Source organism: Octopus bimaculoides, chromosome 20 (assembly GCF_046866305.1).
Source record: "Octopus bimaculoides isolate indiv1 chromosome 20, ASM4686630v1, whole genome shotgun sequence".
Classification (NCBI taxonomy): Eukaryota; Metazoa; Mollusca; class Cephalopoda; order Octopoda; family Octopodidae; genus Octopus; species Octopus bimaculoides.
In genome coordinates this window covers 37,188,635-37,207,094 of record NC_142947.1, presented here as the reverse complement: position 1 = coordinate 37,207,094, position 18,460 = coordinate 37,188,635, and the positions used below count along the sequence as shown (strand labels likewise).

The 18,460-nt window shown below is 37.8% G+C and overlaps 1 protein-coding gene across 1 annotated transcript in view; it reads left to right on the top strand.

Annotated features, from left to right (window-relative positions):
- The window catches only part of LOC106873870 (uncharacterized), a 53,281-nt gene that overhangs the window by 450 nt on the left and 34,371 nt on the right, over window positions 1-18,460 (top strand). The window contains exons 2-11 of the mRNA XM_089338378.1: window positions 2,375-2,434; window positions 3,399-3,493; window positions 5,338-5,427; window positions 7,377-7,495; window positions 9,573-9,683; window positions 10,719-10,803; window positions 12,000-12,067; window positions 13,028-13,099; window positions 14,748-14,878; window positions 17,299-17,431. Of these exons, the coding sequence (XP_089194504.1) occupies window positions 2,385-2,434; window positions 3,399-3,493; window positions 5,338-5,427; window positions 7,377-7,495; window positions 9,573-9,683; window positions 10,719-10,803; window positions 12,000-12,067; window positions 13,028-13,099; window positions 14,748-14,878; window positions 17,299-17,431 (954 nt within the window). The 5' untranslated portion in view covers window positions 2,375-2,384. The remainder of the gene's footprint in view (window positions 1-2,374; window positions 2,435-3,398; window positions 3,494-5,337; window positions 5,428-7,376; window positions 7,496-9,572; window positions 9,684-10,718; window positions 10,804-11,999; window positions 12,068-13,027; window positions 13,100-14,747; window positions 14,879-17,298; window positions 17,432-18,460) is intronic.

Genomic DNA, 18,460 nt, shown 5'->3' with positions numbered 1-18,460 from the left:
GCAGAATTGTAAAGTGCTTTTGATTTAGTCATTTTATATATACATATGTATTTTGTAACTAGTAGACCGAAGTACAGATATTATGTAGGAAAATAACACTATTTTGTCAGACACGTTTGTAGTTTCAAACTGCGTAAGTCATTACTATTTTACGTAATTATTGTATTACGGTTTCCTATTTTAAATATTAAAATAGATGAAATCAAATACATTTTATACAATAACGATTGTGGCCAAAGATTAACAGTGGATTTTATCGCTATCAAGTTAACCAATAGATAGTTCGGTAAATTTTGAAATTTGATCATTAAAATGGCATTGAAAAGTTACAATAGTATTTTATAGAAATGCTAAATAGTTTCATTACAGTAAAATCGACTTGTCTAACAAGTCAAAATAAACCTATCATTTTCAAAATAGTTGCAGTCAGGAATTATGGAATTATATTTATATTTTGTGTGGTGATTTTCAGATTAGATACATTTTGCTAACACCATTATTATTCTTGTATAAGTCAACTAAATGACTCGCATAACCTCGTTTCTGCGAGTGAAAACGAAAGATGGCCCACATTTCTTTGTAGCAGAGTAACAACACTCGTTCATTGCAACCGATCCTTCATGTTGGCATGACACATTATAAGATGATGATGTGGGAGGTGTTCTTCAAAGATGTTGCATTAGTATGTTCTCTTAGAGTTTGTTGAGAGTTTTAAGTCTTGGAATTTTGTCTTTAGTTCACATCTACAATATTTACAAGAAGTTTTAGTTGCAACTCCTTAAACTCCCACGATCCACATTTTAGCAATTCTTCACTTAATTACACTTGTTGTCTTAGAATGTTAAACTGTTATAATATTATCTGAATAGTGTGTTATTGCTTAGTGCATTATTATATCTTATTTACGATGTCTTAGAATGTTAAACTGTTATAATATTATCTGAATAGTGTGTTATTGCTTAGTGCATTATTATATCTTATTTACATAAATGACACATAATAACTCATAAAAATATCTTGTGTTAAACAATACGATCGCAAATACAAGCGGCTGAAATAGGGGTCCTTAAATGGATCTCTGGAGTTATGTTACTTGACAGGGTGTATAAGCTCGGTGATCAGGAAGGTCACAGCTCTTGTACTATGGACATGTGATTAGAATGCCACAAGGGAGAATTGCAAGATTGATTATTCAACCTGATCCAACTGGCAGGAAACCGAGGGGTAAACTAAGAATGATATAGTTGGATAATATCCATACTTTTAGTTGGTCACACTTGGTGATCCAGCTGGAAAGTGTAATGCCAGTTGCTTTTGATAGGACCCTATGAAAAAGATGCCTTAGGATTATACCCCAACAACCCTCCCAGGAATAGAGGGCAGAGAAAATGGCTGGATCCTTCCAACGTCCAATAAACTAAGTGCTAGTGAAGTAACTTAAAAAACTCTGCTTACACACACCACTAAAATGTTGACCTCGTGCCAATGCTTGTAATGATTAACTCTTTAGCATTCAGATTATCTTACTTATTAACATCATCATAATTTCATGTCTGTTTTCTATGCTGGCATGGGTTAGATGGTTTAACCAAAACAGCTAAGCTGGAGATCTGTACTAGGCTCCAGTCTAATTTTGGCTTGGTTTCTACAGCTGGATGCCCTTCCTAATACCAACCACTCCAATAGTGTAGTCAGTGCCTTTTATGTGTCACTGACACTGTCCATCACTACGATTTCACTTGGCTTGACAAGTTTTCTGAGGTACAGCAAATGGTCAAAGGTCTTGATCATTTGTCATCACCTCTGTGAGACCCAGCATCCAAAGATCATGTCTTTCTCCAGATTCCCTCCACAGTTAGAGATCTGCACTTCCTTACGCAACTGTCCTTGAATTAACCATGCATCATCTCGTAGCTTCGACATTTTGATGATGTCAATGTATATTTTTAGAATGACATTGTAGGACAGGTATGAGAAGCTAGATCTGACCAGTTTGAACATAAAACAGATAGAATATTTGGGCTTGATATGGCTGGTATAAATGCTAAAGGGTTGATATACAGTGATCCCTCACCATATTGTGGTTCACCTATTGTGCACTCAGTACATTGCAGATTTTTCTGGCTAATATATGCAAATTTATATCACAGACTCCTCAGTATACTGCAGGTTTCTGTGGCTGATAGGTATTCATATTTTTTTAGATTTTAATTATTTCTGTGGGAGGTTTTGGAATGTAACACCTGCGATAGTCGAGGGATTACTGTATAAGACATTTTGCTTTTCATTTGATTTGTTCCACCGATGCCAGCATGGAAGGCAGATATTAAACGAATATGATGATGATGATGATGATATTGTTTTATCTTTGCAGATTGAATAAAATGTCAGACAAGATTCAAGTCGTTATTCGACTACGGCCACTTAATGAACGGTAAGCTCAACACACACACACATTTTTATATACACATGCATGCGACAGGCTTCTTTGGGTTTTCATTCACAAAATCCACTCGCAAAATTTTACAGAAGACACTTGCTCATGTGCCGCTTAGTGGGACTGAATCTGAAATCACATTCTTTGGAAAGAAAACTTGTTAACAACACAGCCATGCATGTATATACAAAAATATTTACACTCACATCTGCCTGTCTGTCTGTCTGTCTCTTTGCCTATCTATCTGTTTGTCTATCCATCCATTGCTTATCTGTTTGTCTCTCTATCTATCTATGTTTGTCTATCTATTCTGTCTTGTCTGTCTAGCTATTTATCCATCTTCACACATATGCATGCACACACACACATGTGAAAGAGAGAGTGAGAGATCGTCATAGAAGTGCATCCCCATGTATATATATATATATATATATTTTATATCGTCGTCGTCGTTTAACGTCCGCTTTCCATGCTAGCATGGGTTGGACGATTTGACTGAGAACTGGTGAAACCAGATGGCTACACCAGGCTCCAATCTGATTTGGCAGTGTTTCTACAGCTGGATGCCCTTCCTAACGCCAACCACTCAGAGAGTGTAGTGGGTGCTTTTACGTGTCACCCGCACGAAGGCCAGTCAGGCGGTACTGGCAACGGCCACGCTCATCTCGCTCGAGAAACCTCATGTGTCACCCGCACAAGAGCCAAGCAATATACTATTATTCATTAACTTTACCAGTAATATTATTGTTGCTGAATTATTGCACAAGTTTTGAGAACATTTTTTTAAAAATTAAAATCTATTAACTAATTATTAGTAATTTTTACTTTAAAAAAATCATAACCAATTACTTTCCTTGATAAATTATTTATAGCCTCATTAGGCTGCCATATTCTTTATGAATCTGATCACAAATAGTATACATTTATTCACTGACAGGCAAATAATATTTTTCTCTTGTAGTGAGAAGCACAATGGCAGTGACTTAGCTTGGCAAACCAGAGAGAAGAGAGTTATCTCAGCTACAGAAGGAACCAATAATCAGCCATATATGTTTGGTAAGTGCATAAATTTTACTTATTAAAGAAAGGTGTCAGCAGAAATGCCGGCAAACTGAGAGAGGATGAAAACGTGTTACCTTTTCCTCGTGTTCAAACAATATATGCCACTTTGTGTAAAATATCCTGTAATAAAATCCGTCCAACCCATGCCAGCATGGAAAAATGGGCGTTAACCCTCTAGCATTTAAACTGGCTGTATCTGGTCCAAATATTCTACTTGTTTTTATGCTCAAACCAGCTTGATTTGGCCTCTCGCATCTACCCTACAATGTTATTCTAAAAATAACCAATCACATTGTTGATATATCAAAGCTATGAGATATTGCAATGATTAATTCAAGCAATATGAATAAATAAAGGAAACAAACATATACTCACTCACACACATATACACATACATGTGTGTGTGTAATATGTATATAAAAAGGACCTCAGAATGAACTTCATCCTCCAAACACACACCATCATAAAAAGCAAGGGACAACCCAAATCTATGAAAAGTCTCCTAACACAAGCCCGAATACGCTCAATAACAACACAGAAGCTGTCAGTAAAAAAATGCAGAAGACCCCACTGTGGGATATGCGTCAATTTGAGGGATCAGAGTTCTCCATCAAACAGTGAAAAGCAGCTTCACATGTGCTTCGGAGAACCTGATATACACACTAACCTGCTCTGGGTGTCAAGAGTAATACATAGGCCAAACAAAAAACAGTCTCCGTCAAAGGATGGCTCTGCACAGATCCCAGATCAAAATTCCCCAAAACAGAAGAATAACATTCAGCCAGCACATCGACATTTGCACCAATAACAAAAATCCAAGCTTCAGAATTTTTCCCCTCTAACAATTCAGGGACGATACAACCTGTAGCCAACAAATTAGTAAAGAGACTCTCTTTATTACAAAATACAGACCCCTTTTGAACGCATCTACAACAAACGACATATCCACCATGACCTTAGAATAAAACAAACACACATGCAAATATTAAAAATGATACATTCAAGAGATACCCAAGAATTGATTAGAAAAACAGACCCAATCACTGCTATAATCCACAATCAGCCACTTTTAGGTCACTTGACCATTTAACATCCTACTACTATCATACCACCTGCATTCCCTCATTATTCTCTCTTCTCTTTGTCCTCTCCGCCACCTCCTTCCTTACTTTACTACTATTGCTGTTTAGAATGACACCTACGCAAATATTATAAACAATACATTCAAAAGAGGTGTCTCAAGAATTCAGTCACTACTACCATCCACAAGTCACTTTCAGGGCACTTGACCATTTAACATCCTACTACTATCATGGCACTCCCGCATTCTGCTGCTCCTCCTCCTCCTTCTTCTCTGCCAAAAATTCACAATGACCTCAAACCCACAAGAGTAAACAGGAGAGACAGAGACAAGCAGAAACAAGGAAAATACCCCTTGTAGTTGAATACTATGCAAATATTCTTTTAAAAAACTTTTGTACATACCCACTAAAGATCAAATGTCTCTAACCATTTCTATCCAACAGACTAACAATTCTGCCAGCTGATTACAGATATATTAATGGTGAAGGCGGTGAGCTGGCAGAAACGTTAGCATGCCGGGCGAAATGCTTAGCGGTATTTCGTCTGCCACTACGTCCTGAGTTCAAATTCCGCCGAGGTTGACTTTGCCTTTCATCCTTTCAGGGTCGATAAATTAAGTACCAGTTACGCACTCGGGTCGATGTAATCGACTTAATCCCTTTGTCTGTCCTTGTTTGTCCCCTCAATGTTTAGCCCCTTGTGGGCAATAAAGAAATAAGAAATATTAATGGTGAGATGTTGTTTTGTTTTTGTAGATCGTGTTTATGATTGTAATGACAATACAGCAGACATTTATCATGAAACTGTGGAACCAATTATTTGTGCCACTATGGAGGGTTTCAATGGTAAGCAATTTTCTCATTTAAGATTATTTGTTTTCTTTCGCTACTCTCCGAAATTATTGTATGTTTTTGTTGGATGTGGTTGAGTGGGTGTCACATCTTCAGTTTTGGTCTTGCAGTGTGAGAATAGCTGTGGTTGTGCACTCAAGAAGTTTGTTTTCTAATCACATGTGAAGGTATGGCTCAATGGTTAGAGCATCAGGCTCACAATCATGAGGTAGTGAGTTCGATTCCTGGACTGGGCTGTGTGTTGTGTTATTGATTAAGACACTTTATTTCACATTGCTCCAGTTCACTCAGCTGTAGAAATGAATTGCAACAGCACTAGTACCAAGCTGTATCGGCCTTTGCCTTTCCCTTGGATAATATCGGTGACATGAAGAGGGGAAGCTGGTCTTCTCTAAACAACCTTCCTGGGACTTATTTCTTCGGAAGGTAACCTTCTAGGTGCAATCCGATGGTCATTCATGACTGAAGGAAGGCGGGGGTGGGCTCTTCCATCACTTCCTCTCCTTTGCAATCACATGATTTTCTCTCTGGTCTCTCAGTTGCATAGCAACAGGGTGAGTGCTTTATACTCTAGCTATAGATTTTGACTCAAACCTTGTGTATGAAAATGTACAAAGCACAAGTCTGTACATTTTTATGAGAATTCATTCTCTGCAATATAGGATATAGTGAACGTGACATTCATTGATGTTGCAAATAGTCCCCCGTCTGAATAAAAATCTGGTATGTGGCATACGACTGACTGTAAGTACATGTCTTTGAAGAGACCCAAAAAGGCTGAAATGCATCTGTGATGCTCTTGCTGGCCTCTGCTGGGGTGATTGTTTCTCTTTTGTCTCTCGCCAATATTATTGGTTTTTTTTAATACAACACATTCATTAGAGATGTGGAGGTGTGGTTGAGTGTAAGCATCAGTTTAGGAGTGGATGGGGGAAAGGAGTAGGTGTGGCCTATGGCCTAGAAGAGCAGATCTAGAAAATGACAGTGCAGAAAGGATGGTGAGCAGTAGTATAATAAGACTGTAGGTAGATTAAGAAGAAGGGAAATGATGGTGAAGGTTGCGAGTCTGGGAAGAGAGTGAGAGTGAATGAAACATGTATGTGTATATTTACACATACACATGTGTACATATGAGGGTTTAAACCAATCAATTGTACTCTTCTGAAAAATAATTGTAGCATTGTCAACACATGGAGAAGTGATATTAAACATCAATGACCAAAGTCAAGAACAAGAGAGTAACAACCTGGGTACATTATACAGGGTGTCCACAAAGTCTGGGTACATGGGGATTAACACATACTTTAAGAAATTAGTTTTTCTTGTATTTAATTGTTTATGATATGGTTTTATTTACTCCATGTACCCACAAGGGGATTGACACATACTTTAAGAAATTATTATTTCTTACATTTAATTGTTTATGTTATGATTTTATTTACTCCATGTACCCAGACCTTGTGGACACCCTGTAGTAGCTTGTTTCATCTTTTTCCAATTTCACTATAAATATCACTGGGGTTACCTTTGTCTTTCATTGCTTTTGATTTAAAAAGTATGTGTCAGTGGTATACTTAGGTTGATTCCATCAGTTGTATTGCATTATAATCAACCCTTTAGCATTTAACCTGGCCCAAATTTTCTACCAATTCTATGTTCAAACTGGCCAGATTCAGCCTCTCATACCTACCCTAGTGTCATTATAAAAATAAACAATCACATCATCGGAATCTTTGAAGCTACAAGATAATGCAGATTAATTAAAAACAGTGTGGATAAATAAGCATTACATTTGAGAGAGTAATTTGAATGTTGAAGGGTTAAACTATAGTGCTATTGTTTAAATCAATTCAATGTAAACATCTCTCTTCCTCTCATCATAACTGTCTTCTTCCTGTTCTCTGTCCATACACAAATAATGTTTGCTTTTTAATCATTTTTAGGAACCATTTTTGCTTATGGCCAGACTTCTTCTGGGAAAACCTACACAATGTCTGGTACAAAAGAAGAGAAAGGAATAATTCCAATGGCAATGAAGTCCATGTTTGATGCCATCGATAATGTAAGTAAACTTGAGATGTGTCTTTGGTAAGAATAACAACAATGAAGAAATGATATTGTTAGCCATAGCATTTTATTCCTTTTATTTTATTTATATGCATTAAATATTACAATTAACTATTAAAAGGTAACTAGTTTTGCTACAAAGAAGAAAAATCATCTATCTCTTCAAAAGTACACAAAATTTCCTTTGTCTTTTTGAGATTCGGTTATATTTTGTAAGTGGAGGCGCAATGGCCTAGTGGTTAGGGCAGTGGACATGCGGTCATAGGATCGCTGTTACGATTCCCAGACCGGGCATTGTGAGTGTTTATTGAGCGAAAACACCTAAAGCTCCACGAGGCTCCGGCAAGGGATGGTGGCGAACCCTGCTGTACTCTTCCAACACAACTTTCTTCCTGTTTCTGTTGTACCTCTAATTCAAAAGGGTCAGCCTTGTCACACTGTGTCACGCTGAATATCCCCAAAACCTACGTTAAGGGTACACGTGTCTGTGGAGTGCTCAGCCACTTGCACGTTAATTTCATGAGCAGGCTGTTCCGTTGATTGGATCAACTGGAACCCTCGACGTCGTAAGCGACGGAGTGCCAACAACATATTTTGTAACTGTACATTAAATAACTTCTGCATTTTTGTCTCATGTGAAAATGGTTGTGTCTTAAGTATAAAGTCATCAGTAGGTTTTGTCTCCAAAGGTTATAGAAATTTTTCTCAACAAGTTAACAAAAGTAGGAAAACTCTCAAACAGTTTGGATGTTATCATAATGTGCTCTCAAACAGAGAGACACGGTGAGAATGTTAATATTCTTCGGTTGCTAGCTAAAGCCTTTTTTCCTCTTTACATTTCTATTTTTAACTACATTTCCCCTTAAATACTGCAAAAGAGGCTCGGGAGAGTGGTTGCTAATTGGCTAGTTATAGAACCAATCAAGATAGTCTAATTGGCTTCTGCTCAGTCAATTTACAGTTTGGTGGAAAGATAGTTTGATTATTTCATTTGATAGTGTCCTAAAGGATGTCATAATTACAAAGCTTTCTCTGCTACATTTCCCATGGCCAGACAAGTTTTTTGTGGAAGACTGGAAACGAACACTACCACTTATGTGTTGATGATGCACATTTATAACCATCATGTAATGCTAAGACAAGGCTACCAACACACACACACACACACGGAGTGGAATTAGAAATAGAAAGTCCTTGGTATAGTATTATACATTGGGAAAAAAAATTAATAGAAATGACTTATCTGATAATTTTTCCATTGTAATAATTAGATACTGTTTAACTTGTTTCAGTCATTTGACTGTGGCCATGCTGGAGCACCGCCTTTAGTCGAGCAAATCGACCCCAGGACTTATTCTTTGTAAGCCTAGTACTTATTCTATCAGTCTCTTTTTGCTGAACAGCATCGGTTGTCATTGATGTTGGGGGGACAAACACAGACACACAAACACACATATATATACATATACATATATACGACGGGCTTCTTTCAGTTTCCGTCTACCAAATCCACTCACAAGGCTTTGGCCGGCCTGAGGCTATAGTAGAAGATACTTGCCCAAGATGCCACGCAGTGGGACTGAACCCGGAACCATGTGGTTGGTAAGCAAGCTACTTACCACACAGCCACTCCTGCGCCTATGCAGATCTTTATAAATTAGGTAGAAAAGCCATTTCTATCAATTTTTTCATATATATATATATATATATATATGATGACATACACGCACACACATATATCTACATACAAAATAGGCTTGTTTCAGTTTCTGTCTATCAAATCCACTCACAAGACTTTGGTCAGCCGGGGATTATAGAAAAAGACACTTGCCCAAGGTGACATGCAGTGGGACTGAACCTGAGACCATATGATTGGGAAGCAAGTTTCTTAACCACACAGCCATATCTGCACCTACATTATGATTATAGTGATGAAATAATTACCAGTCATCAGTTATGTTCTGGGATCCACATCATTATTATAAGACACTTGCAATGTTTATAATGGAAATATCTGGAAGAGAGAATGGGGAAGACTTCTTTTTATCATTTCATTTCTTTTTTATTTGAAGGCTCCAAGCCGACAGTTTCTTCTGCGAGTTTCATATATGGAAATATATAATGAAAAAATCTCTGATTTGCTTGATGCTGAAGAAAAGACACTGAAGCTATTGGAAGATGAGGTAAATGATATTGAAATAAGATTACTTTTATCTTTGTTCTGTCATTGTGATATGCTGATGGTTACTGTAGTGATTTTTTTTTTTTTCAAAATTCCCTCTAACCCTGCTACAGGCTTTTAGAAGCTGGTCTTAGCTTTGGTTTTATGGCAGTGGATAAAAAGAAAAAAAATTCCTCTGGATCAAACAGTAATCTGTTACGGTCAACATGTCCTAATGATTTTAAAGAATATTTTTTAACAGTTCGCTCTGGAAGAAGTTGCTGTAATCTATGTCCTTTGTAGGTCCTCTGATTCTGGTAGGATTAATATGGATGATTCTGCAAAGTTAAAAAGTTTTTTTCTGGCAGGAGCCACACGCACGAACACAAAACAGGTTGCAGTATGCTAGGCCAAAATGCTTTTAGACTATGCAGCATGTGAATCATTCAAAGGATCTTGAGGTTAGGAGCACTGATTGTGTGTGAGACATGGAGGATCATGCCTGTACTTGGTTTTAGTCACCTGCTTAACTATTTCAAAGGGATCAGGTGTGAAGCACATGTGCTGCGAGGGACAACCTAAAGCTGGTGGAGCCCTAAACCAGTCAGCTGACCTGATGTACTGTAGTGTCCAAGAGATAGTATCTCATATTCGGGAAAAAAATGTTTTTAGTGCATTAAAGCATGCAATATAGGACCAATTTTGCATTTAGGACCCTGGTCAATTCTGTTGTTTTTGAAACAATCTTTTGGGGAAAAAAAGTGCTAGTATCATATAAAAAGCCCTCAATCCACTCTGTTAGGTGGTTGGTGTTAGGAAGAGCATCCAGTTGTAAAATCCCTACCAAAACAAACAGTGAAGCTTGGTACAGTTTTCTACCTAACCAGCTCCTGTCAAACCATCCAATCCATGCCAGCGTAGAAAACAGACATTAAATGATGATGATGGTGGGGGGGGGGGGGGCAGCGGTGGTGTCTTATATGCTATCAAATATGATATTTCCATGAAGAAAAGTTTCTTGAAGCAAGCTAATTTGTTCTTTCTCTATTGTTCATAGAATCGATTGGTTCATGTGAGTGGGCTGAAGGAAATGGTCTTTCAAAACATAGACGACATGTTAGCCATTAAGAAGAAAGGAGATTGTAAGTATATTTCTACTCCTAATGCTGGTTTTGAACCAGTAAAGGAACCTCTGTCTTGTTTAACCTTCTAAAAATAGTAGTCAAATCTCTCTTGAATTAGAATATACTTTAAAACATGGTTCAGAGTTAAGGTTTATTCTTAGAAAATTTATACCTGATAAAGGAAAAGACTGGAAGATCAGAGTTGGCATTATTTTTGATCAGAATTCTGCTCTGGCAGGACTGACTTGGAGTCTTAGAGCAACACCAGCAAGAATTGGCTGGTTTTGATCTGTTTTGACCTTTATTCTATAGCAGGTGTGACAGTGGTCAAAAAGTTTATTTCTATACACATGGTTTCTGGTTCACTTCCAACTACTATTTGCTTTGGGCCAATGAAAGACTTCTGAGTGGATTTGGTTGATAGAAACTGTAAAAAGCCTGTTGTATATATGTATGTTTTTATGTATGCCTGTGTTACTGTCTCTTTGCTTCAAAATGGTGTGCATGTGGTATCCTTTGTTCCCAATCTTCTCTGAAAACATGTGTGGTCAAAGGGAAATATTGCTTGGAAACAGATGAGGTTTAGCAACACGAAGGGTATCTGGCCATAGAAAATCCACCTCGGCAAATACTGTCTAACCTATGCAGTTATGGAAAGGTGGGTTTACAGTTTCAATCTACCAAATTCATTCACAAGGCTTTGGTTGGCTCAGGGTTACAGTAAAAGACATTTGCCCAAGGTTTAGTCAAACTAATCAACTCCAGTACATATTTTCATGCCTGGTATTTATTCTATAGGGCTATTTTGCCAAACTGCTAAATTAAGAGGATGTAAACAAACCAACATTGGTTATCAAGCAGTAGTGAGAACAAATACAAAAGTACACACACACACACGCACAGACATATGGGATTTCACACAGTTTCTGTCTACCTAGCTCACTGACAAAGCATTGGTCACCCAAGGTGCTATGGAATGGGACTGAATCCTAAACTAACTGATTGTAAAGCAAAGTTTTTGACCTTACTGCCATTTCTGTGCCTAGTATTAATATTTTAAAAAAAAAGAAAAAGTCTAGAAGGATTAACTTTGTCTTTCATTGCTCTCGGCTGGATATAAAATGTATCAGTGCAAGCCATTCTGACCCTTGTATTGCTGGATTATAGTAACCCCACTAAAATTTCAAATCTATTTGTCCTTTTCATTCTTCCAGCACGAAGACGTGTGGCTGAAACAGCCAGAAATGAAGAGAGCTCTAGGTCACATGCAATATTTCGTATGGTAAGTCAAATCAGCCCTTTTTTTTTCATTGCTTATGTTATTTATTGTTCATTCTCCATTATTTCTTTAGTGGCATTCACACTGTAATAAATTCATCTTACATCAACTTCATGGAGGCGCAATGGCCCAGTGGTTAGGGCAGCAGACTCGCGGTCGTAGGACCGCGGTTTCGATTCCCAGACTGGGCATTGTGAGTGTTTACTGAGCGAAAACACCTAAAGTTCCACAAGGCTCTGGCAGGGGATGGTGGTGAACCCTGCTGTACTCTTCCACCACAACTTTCTCTCACTCTTTCTTCCTGTTTGTGTTGTGCCTGTAATTCAAAGGTTCAGCCTTGTCACACTCTGTGTGACACTGAATCTCCCCTGAGAACTACATTAAGGGTACACATGTCTGTGGAATGCTCAGCCACTTGCACGTTAATTTCACGAGCCAGTTGTTCTGTTGATTGGATCAACTGGAACCCTCGTCGTCGTAACCGACGGAGTGCCAACCACATCAACTTCATGCCGTGAAATAATGGTTAAGTAGCACCAGCTTTTACAATAATCTCCTTTGGGCTCTAGAAGCAATTTATATTACTGTTTCAAACCATTAACTGCTTTATAAAATATAGCGTGTTTTCAAATTTTGGCATGAGGCCAGCAATTTCAAGGATGGGAACTAGTCGATTTGTATTAATCCAAGTGTTCAACTGGTACTTATTTTATTGACCTACAAAAGGATGAAAGGCAAAGCAGACCTTGGCAGAATTTGAGCTCAAAACGTAAGGATGAACGAAATGTCGCAAAGCATTTTGTCTGGTGTGCTAATGATTCTGCCAGCTCACTGCCTCATTTCTTTATAACATATATTGCCACCAGTAATATACGGCAATTATTTACTTGACTGAGTTGACTCTACCATTTTCTACAGGAACTTGCTTTGTGTTTATACATGAAATCTGTTTGATATTTGTAGATAATTGAGAGCCAAGAACGACAGGATAATGAGGATGATTTAAGAGATGAATCTGTGCGACTTTCTTTATTGGTAAGTTATATTTATTTTACATCTAATAATTTTCTTCCCTTTATCCATAGGCAGTAAGAGATTTTGTCTAGTTACATAAAAGGAGGTCGTTCCAACTATATCTACCATATTTTCCAGCATGCGAGTCAACATAATACATAGCAGGATGTGAAAAGACAGTGATAATATTTGAAAATCGTCACTGCCCTTCCAAATCTGCAAGTGTAGACATGCGCGCGCGCGCACACACACAAGGCTTCTTTCAGTTTCCGTCTAGCAAATCTGCTCAAGACTATGCAGCCCAGGGCTATAACAGAAGACTTTTGCCCAAGGTGCTAAACAGTGGGATTGAACCTAAGACCACATGGTTGGGAAGCATGATTCTTAACCGCACATCCACACCTGTGTCTAATTATCAATGAGGATGAGTTAAATACAGTGATTAACAAAAATATTAGGGGATTAGCTAATAGGCTTAGGTCAGTAAAGAGAGATAACAGAATATAACTATGTAGCCTCTTGGTACAGTAAGAGCATTTTATGATAGACTGTAGATTTTACTTCTGCTCTTTTACTAGAGGTTAGGATATAACACTCACGAATATAAAGATTCTGGTTTTGATTCCTTGACCAGATGGAATGTTGTGTTCTTGAGCAAAAACACTTCATTTCACGTTGCTCCAATCCACTCAGCTGTGAGTTCCAGGAATAGCTGAGAAGTGAACCCTGTGATGGACTGGCTTCAATTTCAGGAGAGGTGAGGACTATTGTAAACTTACTCTCATATACACACGCATATGTATATGTTTGTGTCATTGTGTGTCTATATGTGGTAAGATATAATAGAAAACGAGAAATTATTAGTGAATTTGGTTCGTTTTCAAAAGAATGCCTTAATTCTAGTCACTTTTATAGTTAAGGGATTTGTAGTTTCATAACAACATCCTGGGGTTTGTGGAAAGCATATAACTTTCCAGTGAAATTTTGTATCTAATATCTTTTAAGTGTACACAGATAGAGTTGTAAATTACACTAAGACGATTTTTGTCCTTGGGTAGCAACCCTATTTAGTTACCCCTTGAAAATATGAAAAATGGCTAATATTTCTTTGAAACTTTGCTTTTGTTACATTTATTCAAACCGCAAAGAATCCCTCTTAACACATGGCTGTGATGTTCCTCCACTACTCCTGCTCATGATCAGAGATGCACATATCGTCAACTACTAAGGATAGTTAAGGTCAAGGAAATCTGTGATATTGAGCAGAATATTTGCTATGACGATACTTCTTCTTCAGCATCTCAGCACTGGGTCTGTCTGAGATGTAATGGAAAATAGGTTAGTTTCAAAACGTTGATGTCCAGATCACAAAAGCCAAAGTTTGAAGTGAATAGCAATCATATTCTTTTGATTTCTAAATAGGAGCAAATAGGAAATAACACTTACTTACCAGAGACAAACAAAAAAGAAATTTAAATTTTGTTACACATTGTTAGATGTTTATTTCTACAGAGTGGTACTGTAAAACTTGTGCCCATTAGGGAGCTCTTTTGATGTAGATTAACACTTGTCTCTTTCACTTGTAACGATAGTTGATGAACATTTAAAATGCATTTTGTAACACAGGATAATATTGAGTTTTTTCCCCACCTACTTTTCAATTTTGCAGTATTTCATAGATTTGGCTGGATCTGAAAAATGTTCTGAAAATTCTGGTGACCGGTTCCGGGAAGGTTGTGCCATCAATAAAAGTCTTTCAGTTTTAGGACAAGTAATCAGCAAACTTAGTGATGGCATCAGGTTTGTACAAGAAATAGCTTTCTTTTTTAACTACTGTTTTATTCTTTGTTTCTTTTACTAGTTGCTGTCATTGGATTGCAGCCATGCTGAGTCACCACATTTTAGTCAATCATATTCATATAGGTACTTTTTTAAGCTTGATATTTTAATAATATCTCTTTGTCAAACCACTTGGTTATGGCATATAAAGAACAAATCAGACACACACATGTTTATGTGGGTATGCATATATATACACGAACATTCGCCATGATAGATCGCTGACCACTACACATATTTTTTTCTCTCCTTGTTTCGTTCTGTGTTCCTTTCTGTTGAAGAGCATAGGCTTGAAACGTTAAAGACTTTCTCTATTCTCAAGCGTTATACTAATACATCCATTTGTTTTTTCATGAATTCTCCCTATACACACACACACACACACACACATACACACACACACAGATATATATATATATATTTATCTATCTGTATTCCCCTATCTTTCTATCTATCCCTCTGTCCTGGCCTCTATTTCACTGCTATACCCTTCTGTCCCTTCCTCCTTGTTCCACTTCCTCCCTCCACCATCCTCTCTGCTCTCGTGTGACCTGTGGTCAACTTTCTTTTCACTCCAGCCGCTGTGAAGGCAAGACGAACTACTAGCGTTCTACCTCAGATTTGCGTTTGGCCGTACGGCTTTTGAATGTTGTTTTCACTGTCCAATTTTTCCTGTCTTGGTTTGTGTTTGCCACCTTGGAATCCTCTGTGTAGTGGGTTGATCCATTACTCAGGAAGAGACTATTCTAGAGTACGTTCTGTCTTATCTTCGAAACGTCTAGATGGAATAGAGACAGCTGATGAAGGGATATTCCAAGTGGCTTTCCGTTTTCCTATGTGTTCGTTCCGTTGTCTGTAGTTTATTGTTCTAACGTCCTGTACCCTGATATGCATATATATACACATGTAGATGTAAGTATGTACATATATGTGTGTATACATGTATATATATTCTTTGTATTATTATATATATATATATATATATATATATATATATATAAAATTAATAGTGACAGAAGCAGTATTAATCTCAAAAGGCAATCTTCATCTCCAGCTTGACTTGGATGTTGTGTTAGAATATGAAATACTGCATTATTTACCTCAGGAGGACCTACTCCAAGCTTCATCAGTGGGACCAAATCTCAGAGTGGAATGAAATGAAAGGTCCTTTTATAGGTCAACAAATTCCAAGTACAGGAGCTTACTCCTGACTTAGTGCTTATCCTACAGTTGCCTTTCTTGTAGAAAAGTATCAGTAGTACTTCCTTCTGGCACAAAACTGAACTGCATCCCATTCAGATTAATTGATTTCCTAATAAATTGAGTTGGAACTATTTTCTTTTTAATTTGGTCTGACAATGTTGTAAAATAAAGAATTGTCAGGATAAAACATTAGAGTTAACGACTGTCAAACTTGGTGCATAAGAAAATTGGACATTTTATTCTTAATGACTTGATGTATAAATATATATTGCCAGTGCCCCTGGACTGGCTCTTGTGTGGGTGGCATATAAAATACACCATTTTGAGCGTGGCTGTTGCCAGTACCTCCTGACTGGCCTTCGTGCCAGTGGCACGTAAAAGCACCCACTACACTCTTGGAGTGGTTGGTGTTAGGAAGGGCATCCAGCTGTAGAAACTCTGCCAAATCAGATTGGAGCCTGGTGTAGCCATCTGTTTCACCAGTCCTCAGTCAAATCATCCAACCCATGCTAGCATGGAAAGCGGACGTTAAACGATGATGATGATATATATATATATATATATATTATAATAATAATTATAATTTGTGGATGGAAATTCATAGGCTTTATTAAGGAATCACAACATAAGGCTCTACACCCCACATGTTCTATTAGTAGTAGTAGTAGTAGTAGTAGTAGTAGTTGTCGCCGCCGCAGCAGTAGCAGCAAACTGAAAGGAATTCCATGCTGTATAACCAAGCCATCAGATTACCTTAGAAGATGGAACTAAAAGGTGGTAGCTTTTAAGAACTCATTACAAGGCTGTTGCCACAAAATTGAATATATATATATTTAATTTAATTATCTATCTATCTATCTATCTATCTATATATATATACACACACACACACACACACACACATATATATATATACATACACATACACACACACACACATACAATGTGCTTCTTTTGTTTTCTGCCTGCTAAATCCACTCACAAGACTTTGGTTGGCCCAGAGCTATAATTGAAAACACTTGCCCAGGGTGTCATGCAGTGGGACTGAACTCAAAGCCATATGGTTAGGAATCAAACTTCTTAACCACACAGCCATGCCTATGCTTGAGTGTATGTATAATATTTTATATGTTCCATTGCATTTGAAATTGTGATTTTTTCCTTGTTCTATTTTCCAGTCACCAGCATATTAACTATAGAGATTCTAAGTTGACAAGATTACTCCAGAATGGTCTTGGAGGTAACTCAAAAACTGCTATTATTTGCACTATCAACCCAACAGCAATTGAAGAGACACATTCCACTCTGCGAGTAAGTAGCAATGTTTATTTCTTGATTGAATCTCCAATATGTTGTTGAGTTTTCTCCACTTCTTTGTATACATTAATCTGTATCACTTTTCTATTCATTATTCAGTTCTGTATTTATTTACATTCAGTATTCTATTGCTGGTGTCACATACATTGCACTCATGTTGGTGCTACGTAAACACACATGTGCCAGTGGCATGTAAAAAAACATGCAACACACTCTGTAAAGTGGTTGCCATTAGGAAGGGCATCCAGCTGTAGAAACCATGTTAAAACAGAGAATTGGAATTCTGGACAGCTCTCTGGGTGGCCAGTTCCTCTTAAACCATCTAACTCATGCCAGCATGGAAAATGTAAGTTAAACGATGATGATGATATGTATATCATTTATAACAAGGCACCTGTTTCTGTCTCTCTGTCACACTGTAACCTTTCATTATCTAACACAAGATCTCCTCCTCCAGTGCCTTCTCTCCTCTCAAAATTCCTTGTCTTGCAAATTACTTGGTGACCCTGTTAGTGCTAGTGCCACGTAAAAAGCATCTAGTCCACACTGTGAAGTGGTTGGCATTTTGAAGGGTATCCAGTTGTAAAAACCATGCCAAAACCGACCTCACATGTGCTGGTGCCATACAAAATAGCACTCAGTACACTCTGCAGCGTGGTTGGTGTTAGGAAGGGTATCCAGTCGTAAGTACCCTGCCCAAATAGACACAGTAACCTGGGGTAGTCTTCTACCAGGCTGGCTCTTGTCAAACTGTCCAACCCATGTCAGTGTAGAAAGCGGATGTTAAATGATGATGATTGATGCCGTTGCCAGTACTGCCTGACTGGCCTTCGTGCCGGTGGCACGTAAAAGCACCCACTACACTCTCGGAGTGGTTGGCGTTAGGAAAGGCATCCAACTGTAGAAACTCTGCCAAATCAGATTGGAACCTGGTGCAGCCATCTGGTTCACCAGTCCTCAGTCAAATCGTCCAACCCATGCTAGCATGGAAAGCAGACGTTAAACAATGATGATGATGATGAT